General features: G+C 54.3%; 1 protein-coding gene across 6 annotated transcripts in view; it reads left to right on the forward strand.

Annotated features, from left to right (window-relative positions):
- Positions 1–18087, forward strand: part of PPP2R5C (protein phosphatase 2 regulatory subunit B'gamma) — a 128031-nt gene extending 109944 nt beyond the window's left edge. For 5 of the 6 annotated variants that reach the window (XM_060620763.2, XM_060620764.3, XM_078447824.1 and 2 more), the window contains 4 exons: positions 993–1120; positions 3568–3669; positions 5112–5184; positions 15215–18087. In XM_060620763.2, coding sequence (XP_060476746.1) covers positions 993–1120; positions 3568–3669; positions 5112–5184; positions 15215–15346 — 435 coding nt within the window. In that variant the 3' untranslated portion in view covers positions 15347–18087. Of the gene's footprint in view, positions 1–992; positions 1121–3567; positions 3670–5111; positions 5185–9547; positions 9660–15209 lie in introns of all 6 variants that reach the window. The other variant, XM_060620766.3, reaches the window with a different exon arrangement.
- Positions 18088–25087: the final 7000 nt, after the last annotated feature.

Genomic DNA, 25087 nt, shown 5'->3' on the forward strand with positions numbered 1-25087 from the left:
CCCAGCATCTCGACCCCCTCCCTGAAAACATGTCTCTCACCAAGAGTGATTAGCCCTGGCCCCTCTGTGAACCTGTCTTTATGTTCAGTGTGCCCCAAATGCGTAAAACCCTGCGTCCACAGCTGAGGGGTGGGCACGTGTAGGTGACATAAAACTCGGCCCCCACAAGCGCTTTGTTTCCAACACACACACGTTCTGACTTTTGTCCCCCACCCAATCCTGTTGGAGGGGCACCCCGATCACATCCTGCTTTCCTCGGCCCCTTGTGCAGCCTTCCGGGCCTCATTCCGAGGTCGTCCTCGGGGCCCGTGCTTAGCCCGTCTGCCTCCATTAGACGTACTGGCCTGTATCACCAGCTCACCGTGAGCAAGGCGGCCCCGCCCACAGGGGGCCACATGCCCGCCCCGTTCCCGTGCCCTTGCTCACTGGCTGTCACCGCTGGGCTCCTCCTGGCCCTCCTCCAGCCACCGCACCTACCCCCCCCCCCCCCGCACCACCTGACACCTGCCCTTCCTCCATCAGGGCCCTCCTGGGGATGCATTCTGCCCCACACATGTCCCCTTCCTAGCTGCTGCGTGCCCCCCGACGTACCCCTTCTAGTAAATTCATTCTCCCCTCATTGGTCTTCCCCCCCCGAGAACGGAAGCTCCACTCCCCCTGCTCACTGCTGACACCTCAGAGCCCCGCGCTGGGTAGGGGTGGGCGGAAGGCATGAGGAAGGAAGGAGGTTGACCCGTGTCCTCAGCGGTAGCCCAGGGTCCGGCGTAAGTGTGTGTTGAGTGAGTGGAGGAAAGAGTGACCGTCTTCCTGCTGTACAAGAAGTCCTCTCCCTTTGGTTGAGGGCTCTTCAGGGTTACGGTCTGGAGCATTTGGGGCTTGTGGAGATGATTCTCTAACCCAGTGTAATTCGTTGCCTGTTCACAGAGTCGTGGGGAGGGCATTGCTGGATGTTTGTCGCCATGGTCACAACAGCTGTGCCCTCCGTCTTCCAGGTGGCGGAGCGAGCGCTGTATTACTGGAACAATGAGTACATCATGAGTCTAATCAGCGACAACGCGGCCAAGATCCTTCCCATCATGTTCCCGTCCTTGTACCGCAACTCCAAGACCCACTGGAACAAGTGAGCGAGCCGGCTGCCGCCCGCGGGGCCCTGGGAAACTCTGCGAATCTTGCTGATGCCCCAGCCCAGTTGGGATCGAAATCTAAGTCTGAGATAGCAGTTAAAAACCAAAACGTAGATTTGTTTGTTTGTCTGTCTGTTGGGCTCACAGTGAAGTAGGAGCGGGACTGTATCTGTGGCCTTGTCTTCGCCTCCTCGCCCCCGTTTCACGCCAACACGGAGGCAGGTTTGTCGGGGCAGCGCCTTCCTGGCCTCGCCGTAGGGACCCCTCCCAAGGAGCTGAAGGCGGCCGCGAAGCCTCACGGGGCGCAGTCCCCGCGGGAGCACGGGGGCCACCCCGAGCCTCGGCCACACTCTCTGGGGACCCCTCCAAAAGAGCACAAGCCACCCGCCTGTGCAAGGGCTGAGCAGGGACTAGAAACACAACCTCGGGAGTCTCGGATTTGCTTCTCTCTCCCTTGTCCTGCCCCTTTAGCAAGGATAGAGACACTGGGCAGCGGTCTTCTGACACCTTGGAGGGAACAGTCAGTGCGGGTTCCCGACTGGTGCTCGTGTCACTTACCATTTACGTGACTACGGGCCCCAGGGCTTTGCTGTCGCCTCCTTCTCTCCTTTCTGCCCTTTTTCCATACGATAGTCGTTCAATCAGATCCGAAAGCAGGGGGCAGAGCCTCCATACCCAGTGCCGCCCCCTTGTTTACAGGCGAGGAGAGCGGGACTCGGGGCGGTGGCCGGTGGCGGTCGGGCCACACTCGCAAGCTGGCGGTCCAGCTCGCAGGGTCTCGCGCACACCCTCCCACCGTCCCGGCTCACGTCCTCGCCCCCTCTCGCTCGGCCACAGTTTCCTCATCTGAGAAATAGAGAATGTTGGCATCCGCCTCGGTGGTTTGTGTTGATTCATCACGAAAATCAGTGCTCACGTGCAGAAAGCACTTGCAGCCACCGTCACCTCCTTGGAAGTTCGTGGAGGTGAGGCTGATAGATGTAGGGTCCCAGGCACCTAACAGGTATCCGGTGAACGTTCGCCGTGGGCACGCGGCTGTAGGGGTCGCAGCCCCAGCCACCGGGTCCTGGGTGTGTGCGGCCCAGCAGACCCCGCCTCAGTATATCGACTTTCAGCAACCTTTTCTACGTAACGTGCATTTCTCATTGCGCTCAGCAGGTGACGGAGCGTAGCCCTCGTCCCTGTGTGTCACTTAGTGTGACAGGAGAGTCAGCAGTGACCGCTGACCGGCTGCAAAGCCCTGCCGGTTGCAAAGAAAGAAGGGTTATTTCAGGTGTTTCCAAATGCGAGTTGGGTATCATGAAGTGAGTTAAGAAGTAGCTGTGAATTGTGCAACAACCACAAAAGCAGCAGCAGCAGCAGTCACGGTTTGAGGCTTAAGTTTTTCTGCCGTTGCTCACGACGCTGTGGGTTGACCAGGCTCTGCTGGGCAGTTCTTGGTTTGGGGAGGTTTTTTGGTCTTAATTTTTCTTTTTTTTAATTATTTTTGAGAGAGAGAGAGAAAGCACAAGCAGGGGAGGGGCAGAGAGAGAGGGAGACACAGACTCTGAAACAGGCTCCAGGCTCTGAGCTGCCAGCACAGGGCCCGATGTGGGGCTCGAACCCACAAACTGTGAGATCATGACCTGAGCCGAAGGAAGTCGGACACTTAACTAACAGCCTCCCAGGTGTCCCAGGGCAGTTCTGCTGACCTCACCGCGGTGTGGCTGTCGTCTGATGGCGAGGGGGACTGGCGTCCTCTTCGGACCCCACTGGGTCTCAGAGCAGCGGGGCCTCCCCCCTCTCATGGGTGTCAGAGCCGGGAAGTTAAGTGCCATTAAGCTATCCTATGGTAATTTTATATTCTGTCTTCCAGAGCTCTGTTTTGGCATGATTAAAAACTTTTTTGTTCTTAATTAATAGGATTAAAAGGAAACTGACGTTTATGGGAAATAAAGGGTTTCCGTTATTGTCCCCGACACATCCCAGTGGGTTTTAATTACGTATACATTCCCAAATGTTTGTTTCTAAGAGAGAAAGGGCGTGAGTGGGGGAGGGACAGAGAGAGAAAATCCAAGCAGGCCCCTGCTGCCAGCACAGAGCCTGACGCGGGGCTCAAACTCACACACGGTGAGATCAGGACCTGAGCCGAGCTGAAGAGTCGGACGCTTAACCGACGGAGCCACCTAGACGCTCCTGAACTGTATTTTTTCAAGTTTCAACACTGTTTTATTCTGTTTCCAAGGAAGGTGGTTTTTGGCCGCCGTCAGCCAGGACACCGCACCGAGAGGCTTCGGGGCCGGGTGCTCCGTGAGGGGCCGAGTGGCCGCCGCACGGGCTGGGAGGCCTGGGAGCCGTCGGGCCGAGCGGGGAGGAGGAGGGCTGTGGCCGTGCAGGGCGAGGCGGGGAGGGGTGGAGGGACGGGTGGCGTGTTCGGAGCCTGAACAGGAAGTTCTGCTTACAGGACAATACACGGCCTGATCTACAACGCACTGAAGCTCTTCATGGAGATGAACCAGAAACTGTTTGACGACTGTACCCAGCAGTTCAAAGCGGAGAAGCTGAAGTAAGTTGCCCCCTTCCAGAGCTGCTCCCTTGAGGGCTTTTTCCTCAGTCCCGAATAGACCTCTTCCGCTGTTTGTCCGGAAAAGCTCATCAGGTCTCTAAAGCAAAGTCAAGTCTCTCATACTTGGAAAACAAATGAAAATGTGTCGTGTTAGCTCATCTTCAGAGAACTCCTCTGTCCCCCGCTCCCCTCCCCCCGCCCCGTGCTGCCAGTTCAGTTGTCTCTGCAAAATGTGTGTGTGGACCTAACTTTCAGAATTTTTGCTTTTCTCGGGAACACGTAAAGGCTGTGAGGTATAGTGATTTTTTAGGTTCACAAGGCAGGAATTTGGATTCTGTCCCATCAGATTTCTGCGAGAGAGCAAGCGCCTGTGTCAACAGAGCTTTATCGGGCCCCTTCTGGAGCCTGGCCTGTGTCCTTCACAGAGCCAGGGCCCCACTCTCACGCTTGAAGGGTGTCAGAGTCCGGCGTGGGCTCTGGGCAGACTTTATTCTTTGCTTCTCTGCCACTAGAAGATGGCTAAGACAGAGAAACGTTGAACGAGTGTAGTTCAAATTACAGGATATTTATGAACAGCCGTCGCATTCATTCTGTAGACAGTATGTACATGTTTACCTGCACGCCAGGCCCTGTTTTAGGCTCCGGCAACACAACAGGGCACGAAACAAAAATCCGTGCCCTCGTGGGTAGTGTGGAGAGGGAAGACAGCAAAACACACAGGAGGACGGCGTGTGCAGGGTGTGAGGTGAGGGTCCGCAGAGCAGGGAAGGCGCACGGGCACACGTGCACAGGCCGTCTTCCGGGCCCCCCCCCCGGCTGAGCGCGGTGTTCAGATGCGCCACCGGCTCTTCAGAGGGCAAGTATCTTAGCTTTCTGAAAAGGATCTTGCAGCACATTTTCCAGATTTAAAAAAAAAAAAAAAAAAGTTGGGTCCAGTTGGTTAAGTGATTCGCCAAAGGTCATGTGACTCACTGGTGGGGGAATCTGACAGGAACCAGGTCTGAAGACCGTTCCTTTTTAAAGCCGCCCTTGTTGGGACATCGGCTCTTAACCTCAGTGCCTTTACGCTGTGGAACGGTCTCACCTTTCATGGCTCTGTGAGCTTTTCTTCAAAATTATATAGGTCTTCTGGAGAAGCAGCGAAACCAGGAAGGACAGAGACCTGAGATGTACTCGTATAAGTCTTCCTAAGAACCCACATGCCTCAACGTGTTAAAATTCTAGCACATCTAGTTGTTAAATCTTCTCCCCTAAGTCTGGCTTGTGTTTTGCATTTCGTTTTCCATGTTAACCTATATTGTGATCACCACTGTGAAGAATGTGGAGTAGAAACCAGAAAGTGACAGAGGGAAGCAGGTGATTGTGTTGCTGGCCTTGTCATTGTTTCCTCTCTTGAATGTGATCCCTCTTTCTAATGCCAATGACATTTTACTATTTTTCAGAGAGAAGCTAAAAATGAAAGAACGAGAAGAAGCGTGGGTTAAAATAGAAAATCTAGCCAAAGCAAACCCCCAGGTACTAAAAAGAGTAACGTGAAAACGTCTAGGGTATCTCTTGAATGTTTTTATGAGCTAGGAATGTGGCTGCATCATGGGCAGGGAGGGGGTCGGCTTCACTAACCTTGTATGTGGAAATGTCTGCAATAAAAATACTTCTCAACTTTCGTACAAGTAACTTATTTTGCCCCACCAAGTTTTTACCACAGAATTGACCTTTTTTTCCTCTGCTTTTTCAATAAGATCTAAATCTTAACCAATATACTGTGGTAAAAAGAAAGCCAGGATACGTCTATTTTGGACCGAGATTATGATTTGCTTTCTCCTCACCAACGTCATAGATGCTGTAGCTAAAACGATACGTCCCTTTCTTTTTAATATCGAAGTCAGTCCAAAAGAAAGGAACATAGATTTGAAATCGATGAAGTACGATGTCCGTGTCCTCTTTCCTAAAACTAGGTTCCTATACGCTGAGCCTTTTAATCGTTAAAAATTGCCTGACGTCTGCGTGTTAGCAACTAACCCTCTCTCCCGTCCTCGCTAGAAGGTTCCAGCGCGCTCTGGCAGGTGCGCGCACGCGGCGTGTCTCCCGGAGCAGGCGATGCGGTGGCCCGCACGGCGCCCGCCCTGGGGCTCCGAGGGCGGCTGGGGGTTCTGGGTTGTGTGGTCTTTGGTGTTACGCACGCTGGTCTGGGTGACTGGAGCACTGCCTCACGGGCGGGCCCCCTGGTCACGGGGCCACTTTCCTGAAGATCGTCTGTGCGCCTCTCCACCACAGTAACAGCCCGCTGGCGGTCCTCAGGCTCCCAGAAGAGCTTGTACCTGACAAGAACCCCTCGGTACCCTCAAAATCCTAAAAGGCTCGTTGAGGTGAAGCTAGGTTCCAAGCCATCTGTTTCCTTGGGCCAGAGGCGGGCGTAAATCATTTACTAAGTCGGTTGTGCGGGATTCGTGGCGCTCTGACCTCTCATAAAAAACAGCACGTGATCACGAAGCTAAAAGTGTGTGTTGATGTAATGTATCAATCGTGTTCCCTTTGGTAAAACCACATTCGAGAGACTTACACCTCAGGAAAGCCGAATGACGTTAAGTGAGGCCTTCCTTCCGCCCTGGAGCTACCCCCACGGCCTTTCCCTGACACGACCGATTCTGTGCTCTGCCACAGAACTGCCCTGTCCACCTGCTGGAACAGAAGGGATGTTGAACGTGAGGCTGGAATACTGACGTTTGTTCCACAACACCGTGAAAGCCCAGATCCGGGGCCGGTGGAGGTGGAGGTGGAGGGGCCCTGCCTGACGGCCCCGTGAGAAGGGCAGCCAGCCGGGCGTCCCGGTCAGCATCGCCAGACACCCCACCACACGCGCACCCCAAACCCACACCTGAAACCAATCAGAAAGGCTGATTTTTAGCTGTGTCGCCTGGAACATAGAAATAATCTCCTGGGAAACCGCATCAAGCTTTCACGTTACAAACGAAAAAGAGCGGGTTGGCTGTATGACAAACGTGGCCTCGTTTCGCTGCTGTGCTGTCACAGGTGTGCCTTCCGAAACAGAAATTGCTCTCGTTTCCCTTTTCCTGAGCTTCTCCTGAGTTTTCTTACGTGACACGTTTCCTCCTCTGGGCCGCTCTCTGCTGTGTCCCAGACAGGCGACGCCGTAAGCGCCCTGGGCTGCACCTGCGGGGAATGTGGCGTTCTGGGCGCTGTGTTGACCATCTCCCTGTTGAAACCATGTGTGACCCGAGCCCCGTGAGTCCTGTCTGCATGCAGCAGTCCCCGATGCAGCGTCTCCAAAAGGAAAATGCTTCATGAGCTAATGTCTCAGAGCTGAAAAGCGGGGCCTCGGGACTTGATTCTCACTTGAGAGAGAGGGCGTCTTGTCTAAGTCCTAGTCTCTGCTCGCTGTCTGCAACAGCAACGACAAAAGGTAATAACCCAGTGGACGAAACATCCTGCTTCCCGTTTCCGCCATGAAAGCAGTCGGGTCTTTCAAGCTTTGGCTCTGTATCTCAAATCTGCCTTTTTGAGGAACCGATTCAATAGCTTCTTTTTTAGGGCGCATCCCCAGCAGGGCACTGTCTGCTCACCGACCTGTATCTGGAGGTCTCCCCATCTGTCCTGGGCTGGGGGGTCTACAGCGGCTCCTTTGGGGGGGGGGGTCTTAATGTCCCGCATCATTTAGGTTTTTTTTAAGTCACGAAATACTGAGGAATTCTAACGTAAATGTGTTTTCCGACTCCGCCAAAGAGGCCAAGTCACAGGTGACTGCTTATTTCCGCCTGACTTTGGCGGGATTCGTGTGCAAGGAAGACAGGCACTCGTGTGAAATCGGGTGCCACCTGCTTCCCTCTGAGAGACGGGCCCCTCGGGGCGACGTGTGTGTTCCTTCACCCTGCCGTGACCCCAGCCTCAGCAGAGGTTTTTACTCCTCGTAAGAGTCCTCTCCTGCGGTGGCCGCTGTGTGGCCCTTTTGTTGCTGAGACCGGTCTGTAGCATTCTTGCTCCCACCTCTCTTTGCCCTGAGCTCCAGAGAGGACCAGGGGCCCCACACAGCTCTCCCACTCCCACATGGAGTGCGCCCTGCTTTTCCCTCGGAGCAGCCAGAAGCTGAAATGCTGGTTAAAAAGCAACCCCTGTGCCTCCTCGTGAGAGTCGTGGTTCCTCGTGCTGCTCTGAGCCCCTGAGGTGCTGTGCCCAGGCAGCCACTGCACTTGGCAGATGGGCACCAGCCGGGTGTCCTGAGTCACGGGACATTCCCCAGATACCAAGACGAGCACAGGACACAGCTTCAAGGAGCTTAGGATCCGTGAGGGGAGCCAGATGGAAGCAAAGAGAATTCATTTCAGATGGTCAGATTATAACCCAGGAGATGCTGGAGAGGAAGCCAGGAGGTCTGCTTCCTGCCTCTGATGGGGACGCGTAAAGACACCCTGTGGCGGTGGCATGGCCACGGCCGAGGTGTCCCCAGCAGGAGGGCTGAGCTCCTTGGAGGGGAAGTCTCAAAGGGGACCTCCCCAGTCTGAATTTGGGGGAAGGTCCTCGAGGCAGAGAGAGCAGAGTCAGGAATCCGAGTTGTTCGGCACAGGTGGACTGTTGGCTATGGAGGACCGGCTGGGTTGGTCTGGACGAGGGACGAAGCTGGAGACGGAGCAAATGTCGATTTTATCCCCAAAATGGATGCAGGTGTTAGTGTCTTAAGGAGAGAAGTGGTATCGTCAGACTTGCATTCCAGAAAGTTCTTTGTGGCAGCCAGGAGGATGGGGTACTGGGAGGGGCCCGCCCTGGGGGCTCGTAGAAGTATGTGGCCGAGGCTGGGTTGACAGGAATGGTGGGGCGGAGGGCCGTGTCTGAGGGCCCAGCAGCGCTGTGAACAGAGGCCAGGCAGGGAGACCCCCGGGGAGCGGGGAGCCATCGGGAGGGGCAGGGAGGCAGGAGGGGAACCGGAGCAGTCTCGGGGCGGTTGTGTTCCGTCCGTTGGGCCCGTCGTGTCCAGAGAGGCCGGGAGGGTAAAACCCGATGACTGGCTTAGCAGCCAAGAGCTCCCCCAGCCCCAGCGTCTGTGGTACCATTGGAGGGGCCGTGGGGAGGGAGTGGGGGCGCGGGCAGCTCCCTCAGTCCCTCCCATCAGCCCAGCGACGTGTTTGTTGCCAAGCTGTTTGTGCCAAGCGAGAAGGGCTTTCGGGGCACCTGCTTGCGGCTCCCCCACCCCCGTGTCTTCCTCCCCTGCCCTCCCCCTCACAGACAAAGGGGACACGTAGCTCACTGTCACCATCACAGCAGCCCTCTGCCGTGACCTTACCCCGCGTCCTACTCAGAGACAGAGACGCCCGTGGCCAGAAACGCGTCTGCGGCTCCCAGAGCCCAAGGACGGTGGGTCCCAGGGCCGCCCGGACCCGAAGGCACACCAGCCCTTCCCTCCGTGCCCGGCCCCGGGGTCGCAGCATGCGACCCGGCCGTCCCAGCCGGCTGGCGGAGTTCTGGCTAGAGAGCAGAGATGCCGAGGGTGTGGACACGGGGGTGGGGCTGATAAGGCGGTTCCAGTGAGTTAGAGCGTGGGGTGAAGGGGTGAGGCCGGCAGGTGCGTGCAGCCGGGGTGGCGAGCGGGGGCTGTCGGCATGGAGCGGTCCAGGTGGGCACGTGGACTCCGGCCCGGGGACCGGGGAAGGCTCTGGAAGGGAGGCTGCAGCCTGCGTCGCGCTCCTTGCCCGGTGCCCCGCGGGCCGAGGAGAATGAAAGGGCTCTGGTTTGTGAGGCCCCGCAGGTCCGGGCCGGAGGGGGCCCCGGGGAGGGCGCCGGCGGGGAGACGTGCCCCCCGCCAGGATGAGACCCTTGGCGTCCGCAGCCTGAGCGCGAACAGAGAGGGGCTCCCAGCTTTGCGTTGCAGCATGCGGTGTGTCGTGAAGCGAGCACCGTGAGCCTCCCGGTGGCAACGGGGACGGACGGGCCTCTGTCTGAAGATGTGCAGACGCTGAGAGAGACAGTGAGCGGACAGGCCCCGCCAGGTAACAGCGCGCAGAGCTGAGCTGGGGTGTGCCCGCACCAGTTTGTCTGAGAAACACTTGTAGGAGGTGACGGGATCCAGGCCAGCGCCTTCGGTGTGAGCCCAGCGAGAGACTCCGTGTTGGGAAGCTCGGAGACAGTCGCAGCTCCATACGTCCTAACGATCAAAGTACCGGGCGGAATCTTTGAGAGTTTTGATTATTTGCCTCGTTTATATTAACAGTAATGATCTCAGCCCTTAACTGTCCTTCAGATGTCAACCTGGGCGAAAATCGGACCTTTGGCAGTGGTGTCCCTCTGCACCGTCCCACGTGCTGTGGCGCCGGGGCGTCCCCTGTCACGCCCCTACGGCCCCAGGACACCGGGCAGAGAGCCTCATTCTCCTCCCCTTCGCACTGCCTCCTGGGGCCGCTCAGGAGCCAGGGACGCCTGCAGGCCGGGATCGTTGTCGGGACCACCTCACGCCACGCCTGTGCTCAGGTGGTTTGTTTCCACGGTGGTAGAAATACCTGTTCAGATCACCACCGATCCAGAGACGGACGTTTCTTACTAAACCGGGAAGATGTACCGTGTGGGCTCCGAAGAGGGTCATGTGCCAAGTCCCTGCCTGCGCGAGGAGCCTGTCGCCTGCTGAGTTTCTCTGAACGTGCCTACCTGTCTTCAGTTCCTGGGACCCAGCACAGTCCTGCCTGGATGGGGGCGCGGGGGGCGCGGGGGGACGTGGGCCTCGCTGACTCTGCAACTTGAATCCCCGGGGGCCAGCTCCACAAGTCCTGGTGACACCCAGCGCTACGATGCCGAAGCCTGAAAGGTCACGCGGGCCAGACCGTGTTGTGCACCGGATACAGGTGGATGCAGCGTCGTCAGTGCTTGGAACCCACTGAAGCAGAGAGGGTGCTAGTAAGATTCCACTCCCCACCTGCTCGGATGGGGCCAGGCGTTAGCAAGAGCACGGGACCTCCGCCGTCCAGGCCGCACGGGGCTGCCGAGCCCTCGAAGCGTGGCCACCTGCGCCGAGCCGTTGTGCCGTCAGCCGACAGCACGGGAGCTCCCAGGCTCGGTATGAAGAAAAGGATGCAAAAACCTCTCATCCGTAATTTTCTGTTGTTGCGATGATAATAGCATTTGGGGTATATCGGGCCGAATAAAAAATACTTTTAAAATTAATTTCATCTATTGCCCTTTACTTTTTTAATGTGGCTACTAGAAAACTTGGAGTTCCATACTTGGAACACGTTATTTTTCCATTGGGCAGCACTGGTCCAGACTCCTTTTTTCATAGAGCTGCCCAGAGAGGGCGACCCCACTGGCCAAGTCCATGCCGCTTCCTGCCCAGCCAGCCCCTAGCCTTCGCTGAAGATCAAACCTTGAAAATACGGGGGAGAAACGCAGAACACTCCTAGTAAATGTAATCCAGGTAGATTCCGTGATTTCCTTACAAGTAATATTCTTAGCAATTAACAAAGTTAAGAAAAAATTATATGTTTCTCTGTACTGGCTCTGGAGGTGTTAATTTTCCTACTTCTTTTTTTTTTTTTTTTTTTTAACTGGGACAGGGTCATTTTTTAAACTACCGTTTTGGTTTTACGGCTCACGGTATGCTAAAGCCATGAGAGCTTGCCCATCACTTGCAGACTCAGAGAAAATCAGATCAGTGTCCCTCCTACCAGGACGTTGCCCAAGAATTTGTGACCACATTCGTTTTTAAGTCGCATAGACCATGCAGAGTTGGAAAGGAAATTGGCCGAAAGGAAATTGTGCATTAAATAGTTTGGCTTTGGAGGCTTTTGGGTTTGTTCAGTTTTCTGTTTTGGAGGGGTTTTTTTGCGGGGGGGGTACAGCCTTTGGTCCAGTGCAGGGAGAGAATGACCTGTGTCCAGAATGTAATGGAAGTGTACATTATGGTCCTATTTATGATTTAAGGTGATTCTAAGGGATCAAGTATTTGTTCAAGAATGCAAACCAAAAGAGCATTCTAATGTTGAGTGAAAAACTGCCTCTTAGAGTTGACCCTAGTATTTGTGGGCCCGCCAGTCCCAAGAACACCTTCCACATGGTGGACGCACCCCCCTTTCCTTAGCACAGGGCACAGCTCCTTCCCAGGGGAGCACCTTCCACATAACGTGAAGGGATCGCTGTCAAATCACCTACCCACTTAGTGCTGAGTTTCCTAGAGAACTCTTGTATCATGACTCTTGAAATGAGATGAAATAAGTTTTTCTATGTATTCGACAGTTCTACAAAAATTATTTGCCCACCCCTGCCTCTTAGATTTCTATGATCACGTTCCTGGGTCAGAAGACTGGATGCCATTAAAATACCACTTCTCCCCAAATTAACGTGATCTCAGTCAGACTCCCAGCACACTTTTTATTTTTTTTAATGACATGCGGATTCTAAAATTCATATGGAAACACAGAGGACCCAGAATAGCCAAAACAACTTTGAAAAAGAATAAAACTGGAAGATTAATACCACCCAATTTGAAGACTTCATATCGATTTCAACAGTTCAGTGGAATCCACCCCTCCCCCAATCTCAAACTATCTAGATGAATATATTTATAGTGGAGGCTCTTAGGTATAATATTTGATACGATAGACTCTTACGAATTTGAAAAATGTTGGAGTCATATTCCTGAAACTCTCAAAAACTCTGCTGTTAAAGCAAGGAGAAGATACCTAGATGCAGGAAAGTTATGTGCACAATTTGGAGAGCAAATAACAGCTAAAAATTAAAATTTGAATATTTTCAGTGCGCTTCTAATTTTGTTTTTGGCTAATTTTATTTTTTGCAAGATAAGTCCACACTTATTTAAAACGATTTGAACGTCAGCCAGAACGGGAGGCATAAGAGGTGGATGGCAGAACTGTACCAGGGGAGGGAAGGAAGTCCTCCGGGAGGGGAGGCGGTGGTTGGTTGGAATTTTCTAGAGAAATACAAATTATATGTTGACCTGTGAGAACCACGATTTGTTTTGTTTTTGAGAAACTTGTATAACCCTACATAGAACATCCGAAGAAAAATAGTAAATTGCGTGTTTATGACATTTCTACCAGAGATGTTTAAAATGTTTACAATTCTCATTGGTAACAGTCAGTTGGGAGAAAAGCAGTGTCAACCATGCAAATAAAGAAGGTGTAGACAGACGAAAGGTGGGAAGCGAAGGTACAACTTAACACGTAGAGTGTGTTTAAGGCTCGTGTCCTCGGGCGAAGCCCTGACAAACTAACTTTGGACATGAAGTATCTTCCCGCTTCCCCCTGTCGTTCCAGCTTGTGGTGGGAAGGACTGAGGGCTTCCCTCGAGAAGCCCTGACTGGTTGTGTCCTCAGTGGCATAGTAAAAACGCGCACCGTCATGTGTCCGCGAGGCCTGCTCTCCTGCTACCACTTAACTGTATGAACTTGGCCTTTCAGACCTGCGGACGCGCAGCCGACAGAGGCCCGGCCTCCAGCCCTTCCTTGCTCTATCCCCACCCCCACCCCGCCATCCCCTCTGCTCGTGCTCCCTCCTCCTTCCCTGCCTGCTGTGCTTCTGGTCTTTTCCCTCTCATGGTTCGTGAAAATCACGCTCTGCCCTACCTGCCAGGCTAAGATGCCCGCGCAGAAAGGCCCAGACGTGCCCGGCACCCTTGCCGACCCTTCGGGTGATCGGGGCTCATGTTTGTTCTCTCCGCTTGCCTGCACTGGTTCCAGTTCCGAGGCTTTTACTGTTGGCTTTTTCTGTCTAAAAGTTGCTTCTCTGGAATGAAGGCCTGTGTCGGCAGTGGTTAAATATTTCCAGGACGTCAAAGTGTTGGTTTCGTTTGGCCTCGCTTAGGCTTTATTTTACAGCTGCACGTGGAAGGGACACAAAATCCAGGGTAGAATTTTCCGTCTTGAGTGTCTTGTGGGCCAAAAGCAAACGTGCGTCGGCACCGTGACTGACAGTCCTCAGGGCGCGTGCCCTCACGGCCTCCTGACTCGGGCGGCTCTCCAGAAACCATCTCTGGCTAGTTTTCAGGGGGAGAACTCAAAATCCCCACCTTTACCATCACCGAGTGTTAATTTCCAAGTAACATTTCTAGAAATATTCCTGACATGTCGCACAACGTTCCTTCCGAACCCTGACGTTGTTGCCGTTTCCGTAGATAAATTTGCAGAAAATCTCCCCAGGAAATGTTAGCTCTGCAAAAGATGGGAACTTTCCACGTATGACTTTTCCGCAGGCTCTGGAATTGTTCTTAAAAGCCAGGAAAAGTCTACTTTCTGTCTGCTGAGGGTAGACATCCAGGAACTGTGAGAGGCTGTGGTTATGTCCTTCCTGTCAGACGACTGACTTCCCTCGAATTTTCTCCGATAAGGCATTAGTTCTCTACCGCAAAGAGAATGTGTTCTCTTTAAACTCTGTCTTCTTTTTGATGGAGACGCTAAGCAGAAAGGCTTGGTTCTGGTTAAAGTGTGCAACTAAATGGCAGTCTTCTGGTGGCTATATGGCGTTGAGATGACTTAGGTGGCTCGTTTCGTTTCAGAAGTACTGGCATTAATGCGGTAGCTCTGCATCAAAACTGAGTGATTTGTGGAATTGTTAATCATGGAGATGTGGGCGCTTTTGGTGCAAACTGCCCAGATCAGGCCCCCCACCCCGCTTTCTTTGCAGTTTCACGATGCTCTAAAGCCTCGTGGAAAAATAGGAACCTTTTTTTTTAAAATGTTTAAGTGAAGGGGCGCCTGGGGGGCTCAGTCAGTTAAGCCTCCGACTTTGGCTCAGGTCATAATCTCGTGGTTCATGGGTTCGAGCCCCGCTTAGGGCTCTGTGCTGACAGCTCTGAGCTGGGAGCCTGCTTCGGATTCTGTGTCTCCCTCTCTCTCTGCCCCTTCCCCACTCATGCTCTGTCTCTCTCTCAAAAATAAATAAGCGTTAAAAGAAATAAATAAATATGGTTAAGTAAAACCTAAAAACTGAACTTGAGGAAGAGAATGAGGTGGAGAAGGGGGTCTTTTATTTCTTATTCTTAATATTGGGAAATTTTATGTGAATAATTTAAATACTGTTTTTCTAAGTCCTAGAGGGCTTGTCCCCACAAGCGACCCATTTAGCACCTCTTCCCTTGAAGACCTTTTTCCAAATTTGACAGAAGTTTGAGACCTTTGCTTGACTCCAAATCCAGCGTTAATGTGTTTCTCTTCCATTCGTTTTATCCACCTCCAAAGGAAATTTCCACTTTCTGAACGGCTTCGGTAGCAGGCATCGGCATAAAAATGCCTTTCGTCCTCTTTGATGAAGTAGGAGGGTTTTGATAGCGATGAGGTTTGCTGAAACCAGTGGATTTGCAAGACAGAGGGGTGTGGAGTGCTGGGTGCAGAGCCACACTTTTTAGACCGGATTGCCAGCCCATCACCCTGGTGGTTAGGTCGTCTCCAACGGCCCAGGCCGTGGGGGGTGAGGCCCGCGCCACAGAGTTCTCAGGGCAGCCCTGGAGCGTGCCTGCTGGGCTCCCGGCCCACGGCTGCCCTCTGACCCCTGCGTGGCCTCGTTGGTCGCCAACGTCCCTGCATTTTTGATTCCAGGCCCAGAAAGATCTGAAGAAGGACCGGCCCCTCGTGCGCCGCAAGTCTGAGCTGCCTCAGGACCTCCACACCAAGAACGCCTTGGAGGCTCACTGCAGAGCTGACCAGCTGGTCTCCCAGGACGGGCGCTAGTCCCCCGGAGGACCGCGTTGGGCTGGGGACGCCTGCTCTCTCCTGGAGTCTGTAGAAAATACATCCCTTGTGTGCCATACAAATCAGTTACACTCAGAGTCCGAGCTTTTCTTCCACCCCGTCTGTAGGCAGAGACACACTCTGCCTCAGCTCGAGATTAGGAGTTCAAACAATGGTGGCTTCCCCGATGTGTCCGTGGAGCCCGAGGGCCACCGGCCGCGTCCCCGGCGCGTCGTCTCGGCCCCGGCACGGCCCCCGTAAGACGGCTTCCCCAAATCAGAGCTAAGGAGAGCACCCTAGACATCTTCACGTTCGGCCCAGACGGAATTCGCGATCGTTTACCATAAGTGGTTCTGTGATCGTGTGGATGTGCTTCAGATCAGAGGAACACTTGAAACAGAAACGCATCGCGTATTCTTGAAGATTCTACAACCTCTTCGATTGTTTCCACGTGACTGTTGCGCCAGTAGTCAGTCGTTTTCTCTCCTTGCTCTCTCTCTTTTTTTTCCCTTTTCATCTCGTTGAAGTGGTCCTTTGCTGTCATCATTCTAACACAACTTACTGGGAAAAGTGACATGACAATCCTCGGCCACTGTGTTTTCCTGAGGTGTTTCTTTACTTTGCCTGATGACCCGTGTGCCGTGTTGCTCTCGTGTACAGCTAAAGCCATACTTCCAAGCCCGCGGCCCAGCACCAGGGACTCCACGAGCGAGCTCGTAGGAGAAACGTGTTTTTAGAAAACGGCTTTCTCCGTCCACCTTGACCGGAATTGGAATTTTAAAACGATGTGTCCCCTCTTTTTTTTTTTCTTTGCATTTTTTTGTCTCTACTGACACACGGTTGCCCTTTAACGAGGCTCTTGAATGAATAAAATTCTCATCTCTAAGAATTGATTTGATACATTTTGTAGAAAGTTAGAACGAGACCCTCTCGAGCTCGGCCAGTCCGGCCCCCGCCTCTGGGCATAAAGTAACAAAAATGCCACCAGACGCCACCGTCCGTGCTGGGCGCCGCCCCGACATCCGCTGGGTGCCAGACGCGGGCCCGAGGGCTCGGACGGGCAGCCGCCAGGGCCGCGGTGAGTCCTTCCCCGCCGACCAGAGCACGCGGTATAAACACCTCATCAGGAAAAGACAGTGTCTGAGTTTCCATGGGTCTTCAAATGCTGCTATAGATCCACAGATTTCCCTGCATGTTCTGAGCTTTCTGTTTGAATGGAATCGCACGAGGAGAAAAACCCTTCGCCCGTGGTGCGTTCGCTCCGTATTTCTCTCAGGGTGGCCAGTATTTTGACTTCCTTATCCTGCTTGAAAGCTATTTGAGATGTGTACTGCTATCCCGAGCAAGTGATTCTGTTTCCTTGGTCTGTGGCATAAGATGCTATAAGTTCGTGTTAAATGTCGCTGATGCGCAGAAGATGAGATGTGGCTTCTCTCAGGCTGTCCGCTCTGACTCGAGGTCACGGGTGTCCGCTGACACGTTGTGGGAAGCGGACCTGGGCCCCGGGCAGCTGTGACGCCCGCTGCTCCGGGGTCGCCTCCGTCCCTCTGTCCGCAACGTCTGTGTCCCCGCGTCCCGGAGGAAGGTTGCAGAGGGGGGTGGCGGGGTGGGCCCCGTGTTCGGAGCAAGGGCTCCCTGAAAAAAACCGCCCCAGCTGGAAGCAGGAAGGGCCACCTTGGGAGAAGAAATGCTTCCTGAGAAACTTGACAAGTACCTATCAATTGTACCATTATGAAATGTATCCTTTAAAAACAAAAAGTTTAGATGCCTTCTCCTTTTGAGGGAAAAAGGGTGCTTTTTATTGTATAAAGCAGCGTCTTATGTATTTTGATATACCATTGTTTGAACTTCCGTCTTTAGCTGATAGATCCTCAGATATCCTCGATTCTGGATGTTCAGTATGTGTGCGAGAGAGGGTCCTGGGAAGGCCCCCCCCTCTGCCCTCGGTAAAAAGCGAAATATCCTTGTCTGGGTGACTGTATGAAGCTCAGCCTGTAAAAACACCTTTTTTGTCGAGCTTTTATCTCTGCTCTTTATTGAAGACAAACATTCACCAAAAAGGGGGGAAAAAAAAGTTTTGAGAGAAACTAATTTTCTTTGACGAGAGTATTATTTCATATTTTGGCCTATTAAAGTTTTCCTAGTTAGTACTCAGATTCCCTGTGCTAATTGTTCGACTTCTATAAGATACACCATTTATTATATTATATAGATACGCCGTTTATCCTGCACCAAACTGATTTCAAAAGTACGACACTGAGAACAAACTGGTGACTGTTTTTCTTCGTAAAGTCCCGCATCCGGCATCTTCACTGTTTCCAGACTGTATCTGTACATCAGAAATGTCCGAGTGTCTTTTTAGTGTGGCTTTAGTATGGCTTCCTTTTAATATTGTACATACATTGTATCTTTGTTTTATGGTAATAAGTAATAAAAATGTAGACTTCATATTTTGTACAAAATGTCCTATGTACAGAATAAAAAAAAGTTCATAGAAACAGCAAAAATAGGTAAGTGGCACAATTATTTTTCTTTAGAAGATATCTGTAACTTTCCGCTTTAGTGAAATGTTAAGTACCTACATATTTTTTAACATTTTGTAATTCAGAACTTTTTGTTTCGACATTGTTTATGAAGAGAAAACTTCATACACTTGCCATTTAATATGCTCTTTTATCTAATTTTAAAAAACTCTAAAAATGGTGTATTATATGGACTAAATAAAGAACATGTGAATTTTACTGCTCATCATGAAACTAAATTTAGCCACGGTGTCGGGCCAGCTGGTCCTGGTCACTATCGAGTTTCCCTCCGGGCTAGGCAGCCATGCCTGGGACACCGGCCGGGGGATGGGCAGTGTGGATGGAGTCCCTCGCTCCAGCCGGGCGTGTGCTGGGCCCTCCTGGGCTCGTCCCGTGGGCTCATCCTTCACTTCCCCAGGGGAGAGAGCAACGGTGCCTCTCTCCACCGGCTCTCCTCTCCTCTCCTGAGTAGGCACGTGTGAGTCAGAACACGGTTTCTAGAAATGGAATCATTTGAGCCCAAATCGTGATGTTTAAAAAGGATTCTTGAAAAAAGAAATGAATGTCTTGCAAACAGAATCGCTGAGAATCTGAATTTGGGGTCCCCCCCCTCTTCTTCACGGGGATCTTCACCGATCCCACCAATGCTGTTGATGAAAAGTCAACCAAAGACGCAGAGTCGAGTTGCTTCCTCAAGTCGTTGCCACGAGCCACCCATGCCCTTGGCTGTGCTTGGTGACCTTCCAGCGGCGGGTGGGGCTCACTAGTTACCTCTCTCTGTCCCAAGTCTTGTGACCCCTCACGAGTAAAAGCACAGGAGGTGTCGCCCTGGGCCCGGGGGTGTATTGAAGGGGCCCAGCCCCCCGCGGCGCATGGTCCTTGCACATGGTAACTCCATGGGGAAGTTTGGGGAACCGCGCGTACCCCACTTCACCCCGGGCAGGTACGCTGGTCAGAGGACACCTTAAACGTGGCGCAGCAAGGAGCTCGCTGGGCCCTGGGACCGGGTGGTGGACCAGGGGAAGCCAAGGGTAGCACCCTGGGGCGCAGGAGCCCCTGGGAGAACCCAGTAAATGGACGCTTGCCCTGGTCTGAGTCCAGCTTCGTGCCGCCCTTCTCGCACGCCAGCAGGGGCCCCGGCTGTGTCTCCTTCCCCGAGAAGCGGGACCTTCGTGCTGTCGGGGGCTGCCAGACGCTGTGTTCCTTTACTTGCTTCTCGTGACCCGGCAAAGTATCTGCCCGTGTCCATCCTCGCTGACCGGTGAGGACACGGGCTCGCAGAGGTCAGGTCACCTGCCCAAGGTCACACGAGTACTCAGTGGAGCTAGGTTCCGGCCCACGCAGTGTGGCCCCGGGGTCCATCGCCTCCCCTGAGGAACGCCTGAGTCCTACAGGTGAACACAAGAGGGCCACTGCCTGACTGTGACTTCACCTTCTGGAACTGGAGGGACCCGGAAACCATCCAGCCCGGTGGCCCCTTCACATACACACTTCGGAGGCCACTGTTTTTACATAGATCTAAAGTTTGTAATATTTGAACTACTTAAAACTCAAACGTGTCATACCAACTGTCAGCCCTTCGGGGACCCCCCCCCCAACTCATTAGCTTCTGTCCTCATCAACTTTATGATGTTACTATATGAACCCGTAAATCTATCAAAACATCAGCTCTTTAATATTTTGGTTTTATGTAAGATTTCTAGTGGAGAATGGATTCCACCATCAAAAAGTTTGAAATCCACTAAGATTAACTCTTTTAGGGAAGGAAATCGAAGGGGGAGAGTTGCTCTCCAGACTGTTCATGGCTGAGCGTTTCCCCACTCTGGCTCACTCTTGCGTCTTTCTGCTTTTTACAGAAGTTTTCTGTAAATTCCACAGCACTTTTCGGTAGTGGAGGAAAGAATCTCTTTTTTTTTTTTTTTTTTTTTTTTTTTGGGAGTGTGTGTGAGCAGGGGAGGGGCAGAGAGAGGAAGAGAAAGAGTCCTACGCTCAGCATGGAGCTCGACACTGGGCTTGATTTCATGACCGTGAGTGAGATCATGATCTGAGCCGAAATCAGGGGTCGGACGCTTAACCAACTGAGCCACCCAGGCGCCCGTCTTCTGATCACCCCCAGTTCGGGGTTCACGTGGCTTAGTTTACCCCTGTGGGGCTTTCAGAGACAGTTCCATAAATATAAGCTGGAGCCGAACTCAGCTTTGTGGTTTATTTTATAGGACGACGTATATCACTGATGGCTAATCGATCACAACAGGTTTCTGACCCATCTGTCTTTCTCCAGTTTTATTGACATGTAATTGACATGCAGCCCAGTGTCAGTTCCACCAACGACCTGACTTGCATAAGGTGCTGCGAAACGAAGTTTCTCGTGAATGCCGGCCTCCTCGTTTAGCTACCCCAAAGAAAATCTCCTGGATTCCTGAACTAAGAACAGCCAGTAAGAAACACTTTGTGAACACTCAGCGGTGCGGGAGGAGGAACAGCCGCGGGGTAGTGGGCGTCTCAGCTGCGGGAAGCCCCCCACCGGCCCCGGAATCAGACACGTACAGGGAATCGCTTTTCCCCAGCGGGTCTGTGTCCCAGCGGCGTCTAATAGAGGCACTCGGGCTCTGCCTGTCTCACGCACACGCACACCCCAGCGTGCTCCCGCCAGCTCTGTGCAGAATCAGGATATGAATTCGAGCGGGCACTGGGAATACATGGTAACACTGAGAGGTCAGCCTAAGGTCACCTGTCCGTCTCCGGCAGGTGCCGTCACCGTGGCACACTCTTCATCTCTGCCTCCAAAACGCATCTTCTAGAAACCTGCCTCAAACTCGTTGTAAATTTCAGGGCCCCTTTTAACCGGTGACGGCAAGGGGTTAGTCCCCTGCCCCTTTCCTTGGGGTTTCCTCCTGGAGCCCCAGGTTCCACTCCTAACACCAGGTAGATGAGCAGAGCATTGAGGAAGCTGTTCAGCACCCACGTAATGAGGCCGTGTTGGGACCTTGCTGAAAATGGGTTCCCTGATGGGTAAGTCAGCCCAGAGTGAGCGCACTGCCTGAGGCTGGAGACCAGAGCGGGGCCATCTCCTGAAAAACCAGAGTGTGGGGCAGCGCTGAGCCCTCACGATCCAGGCCGACCCCCAAGGCCACGTTCGCTGGCTGCTCTTGAGCTCAAAAGGGAGCGATGTCGATAATAAGCCTCACTACTCAATGAGTCGTTTTCTTTCGTTCGATGTTGCCAAAATGCAGAGGACCGTGTGGTGGCAGTTTCCTCTAGGAACGCCGGAGGCTGCTGCTTCCAGGGCTGTATCCTGGTGAGTTTCAAGAAGACCAGGCCAAGAAGCCCGCCACGTGGCCCGACGCCACGAGAAGAGCGTGGGAGCGGGTGGGTGTCGACCTGCCCGGCCGGCTGAGGAGCTTTGGGGGGAAGGGCCGCTGTCACACTGGGGACAGTGGGGGACACAGGTTAAAATCAGCAACAGGCAAAGCTGCATAGGGCGGGGCCGTAGTGGGAGAGGCCAGGCTCAGAGCTCGGGTGTCCTTCCCCCGAGGTCGCTCCCCCCAGTGGCACTGCCTACGTGGTGCGAACCAGGGAGCCTCGATATCCAGACTGTTGGGTTGTTTTTTTTTTTTCCTTAGGTCTATGCGTTTTGAGAGAAGGGAGAGAGCATGAGCGGGGGAGGGGCAGAGAGAGAGGGAGGCACAGAATCCGAAGCAGGCTCCGGGCTCCGAGCCGTCGGCCCAGAGCCCGACGCGGGGCTCGAACCCACGAACCGTGAGATCGTGACCTGAGTTCACCTAGGCGCCCCGCTGTTGCATGGGGGTGACTCACATTGACGTGGCTGACCTTTGTGCCCAGCGCCCCCAGAGGTGCAGCCCGCAAGCCACGCCCCCATCGCACTGTCAGCGTGGACCAGCCAGCATGGCCCAAGGCCCCCAGGGTGACAGACACTCCTCAGGCGGGGCTTAGGGAGCAGAAGCCAAACCTCTCCTTGGGCACCGTGAGCCCCTCACCGCACGGAGGTCCTTGCAGACGAGGGCAGGCGCGTTCATTCGCCGGCCGAGGCCACGGCGCGCAAGGGCACCGGCGGGAGCCCGACCCGCAGGGCCCCTGCCTCAGCCCTTCCCACGGCACAGCCGCGTGCAGACGACCACGGGAGGGGCCCGCTGGCTCCGTCGCGAGACCCGCTGTCCAGTTAACCCGTTTGAGAAGGCAGAGGACTCCAGCGAGCAGACCGCCAGCCTGACGACAGAAGGAAACAGACCCCAAAACGTCTGGGCCGCTCCCAACGACTCTGGGAGGGCGGCGCTCAATGCCGTGGAATGGCTAAGAGGTGGCCTGATTTCAGTGTCAACGTTAAGTAAACGTGGGGAACATACCTCCCAACACACACGCATCTCTGCACTGTACCTAGTGACGTGAGGGCCCCAGCAAAGTCCCCAGAGCGCAGGAATCTCAGGCAAGAGAAGCCTCATTCACTCATTCATTCATTCACTGCATAATGAACACCGTAGGCCCCCTGTCCAAACTAAAAAGTCGTCAAAACGGTAACTCCCGTCCGCTCTCACCAGCGTTTTCTCCAGCCTGGAGATCGGCATGGCTTCGTCTCAGAGCGAGAGCGTCATCCGTGGGGAGACCCAGGACGTCAGAGACCCGGGCGAGCGTAGAGCAGAGTCTGTCCAGGGCCCACATCGCCCAACTCCCGGCCCCAGGCTGGTGCCCACGTGGTACCGGGGTGAGACCCTAAATCTCCGCCTAAGTGACCCTGGGCCCAGTGTCCTCTCTGTTGACAGGCACGGGTCCCCACCACCGGCCTGCACACGAGTCCTGGGTGTGAGAAAGCCCTTCCGCGTCCTCACCGAGGTATGAGAAACGGCCAAGGGAGCCGGTTCCTTGGAAAATGGGTTGCATTCGCGCCCTGTCCTTCATCCGACATGCCCTCCCTCCACTTCTGGCACTAAAATACAGCTTCGTGAAATGGCAAATGTAGATAGCGGTTCCTTTTATAATTCCGCAGTCGAAAACAGTTGGCAATACTGTGCCACACCCCCCCCCCCAAAGTAGTTTTAGTAATATGAAAATACTGGTCGGCCTCCTGACCTATGAAATCCAGAATTCTGGGAATCCTGGTCTACGTCAAAGCCCTCGTTTTACAGGAAATAAAGTGGACTCGGAGAAAGGAAAGCCTTTGACTGGAGAGTGCTGGAACGCAGCGGGCGGGACGTATTTAAGGGTTTCTGAGTTGTGTATTTATGCAGCCCGTTATGCTGCCTGTCACTGCATCGTTTCCAGCCTGTGGATTTTTTTTCCAGTGTCTCTAGGAAATGCATATTCAAAAGACTTGTTTGAGATAGGTGGTGAGCCTCTTTGGGAAACGTTTTTACTTTGTGAAGTAAAAGTTTAGGTCCTTCCTGATTAGAAAATTTTTTCCTGTTTTGGGGCGCCTGGGTGGCTCGGCCGGTTAAGCGGCCGACTTTGGCTCAGGTCATGATCTCGTGGTCCGTGAGTTCGAGCCCCGCGTCGGGCTCTGGGCCGACTGCTCAGAGCCTGGAGCCTGTTTCCGATTCTGTGTCTCCCTCTCTCTCCGCCCCTCCCCTGCTCGCTCGCTCGCTCTCTCTCTCAATAATAAACACTAAAAAGAAGAAAAGAATTCACTACAGGGGGCTGATAAGATCAGAGGTGGCATGTGATGCTCGAGTCCCCCAGGTGGGATGTGAGCTGGGGGCGGGGGTCACGCGCAGAACGACCAGCGGCTCCGAGGCGCGGAACCCCCCACCGCCGCCAGGACCCGGGCGTCTGGACACGCGCGCGGAGCGTTGCCAAGACCCGGCGAGGCCCCGGGCGCCGTACGCGCCGAGGGGCTAGGGGGCTGGGCCGCAGCAGCAACGGGAGAGACGCGGTGGCCAGGGAAGAACACCGAGCGTTCCCGGTCCTGAAGACGTGGCCTGCCGGGCACCGGGCGCGGCCCTGACGCGTGTTATCGCCTCCGTGGATCTTCGCACCGAGGCTGGGAGGCAGCCGGCGGCTGGAAACTCGGAGGCACAGGCGGCTCGCCGGGCTCGTGCGTGCACCTGTCGTCAGCGAGTGGCAAAGCTCCGGAAGCCTAACCCGGAGCTGCAGGAGTCCGCACACGGCTGTCGCCTGTCGCCCACCGCCCGCGACCTGGTTCTTCCTGGGACGTGGGTAAGAATCCAGGAAAGAGAAGCAATTTCTAATGTGGGCGGCAGGCAGCTAGAAGCCGGTGGTCCCAGTCAACATGATGCATCGGGCTCAGTCACTCGACAGACGTTTCTTTTCTCGAGCAAGGTAGGCCATCCTCCGCACCCCGCCACCTCGCAGAAGAGACCGGGGTTGAAGAGCTCACCGAATGCGGTACCGAGCACATGTGGGGGTGGGAGGCACCCAGCCAGCCCACCTGGAGCCAGGCGTTCCCAGAGGGATGCGTCTCCTGACCCAATCCAACAAGTAGCACCAGGGCCAGGGGAGAGGCCCCTTCGCGGCTGGAAAGCGTGGGGGCAGAGGAAAGGGGGCCCCCTGGGCTGGCACGGCATCTGTGCCCAGGGGCCCGTCCACCACGCGTGCCGGGTGTGAAGTTCCGGGCAGGGCAGGGCAGAGCAGAGCCAAGGGGCGGGGAGCGAGAGCAGGGCCGTCACCCTGTGGTCACCTGGCCATAAGCACGGCCGAGGCACAGCCATCTACAGCAGACTGTTTACTGTGCACCTGCTATGTGCTCCTGGAACTTATTTCCTGGTGGGGAAAGGCAGACGAGAAGAGACTATCGGATAGCAGAAGAGTCGTACAGTCCCAGAGCGGGGCCACCCTCCTCTGATGGGGGTCGGGCGGCCTCCCTGGGGGTGGTCTGTCTAAGGGGGCACCGGAACAGCACGAATCTTGACAGCCTGGGGGCAGGGGTGGAGGGCGTCCCGGCAGTGGAGACAGGTGTAAGTCCAGGGCGTTTCGGTAACAGTGGAGACAACCGGACCCTGCGCCTGGCTGCCCAAAGAGAGTCCTGGGAAGGGATGGGACGCTTTCTCGTGTGTTCGCTGAGCGGTCACAGACCTCGGCAGCAGCCCTCCCTGCTGGCCACGGGGTCAAGGCCGAAGACCACGGAAACGGGCCCAGCTGACTTCAGCGGACGTCTCGTGTTACGCACGACGGAGAGACACGTTCAAGATTCCCAAGAAAACGTGAGGCAAGAATGGTTGTTTGCTTTCTGTTTCTGTTTTTGTCTTTA

This window comes from Panthera onca, chromosome B3, assembly GCF_046562875.1.
Source record: "Panthera onca isolate mPanOnc1 chromosome B3, mPanOnc1 haplotype 2, whole genome shotgun sequence".
NCBI classification, from domain to species: domain Eukaryota; kingdom Metazoa; phylum Chordata; class Mammalia; order Carnivora; family Felidae; genus Panthera; species Panthera onca.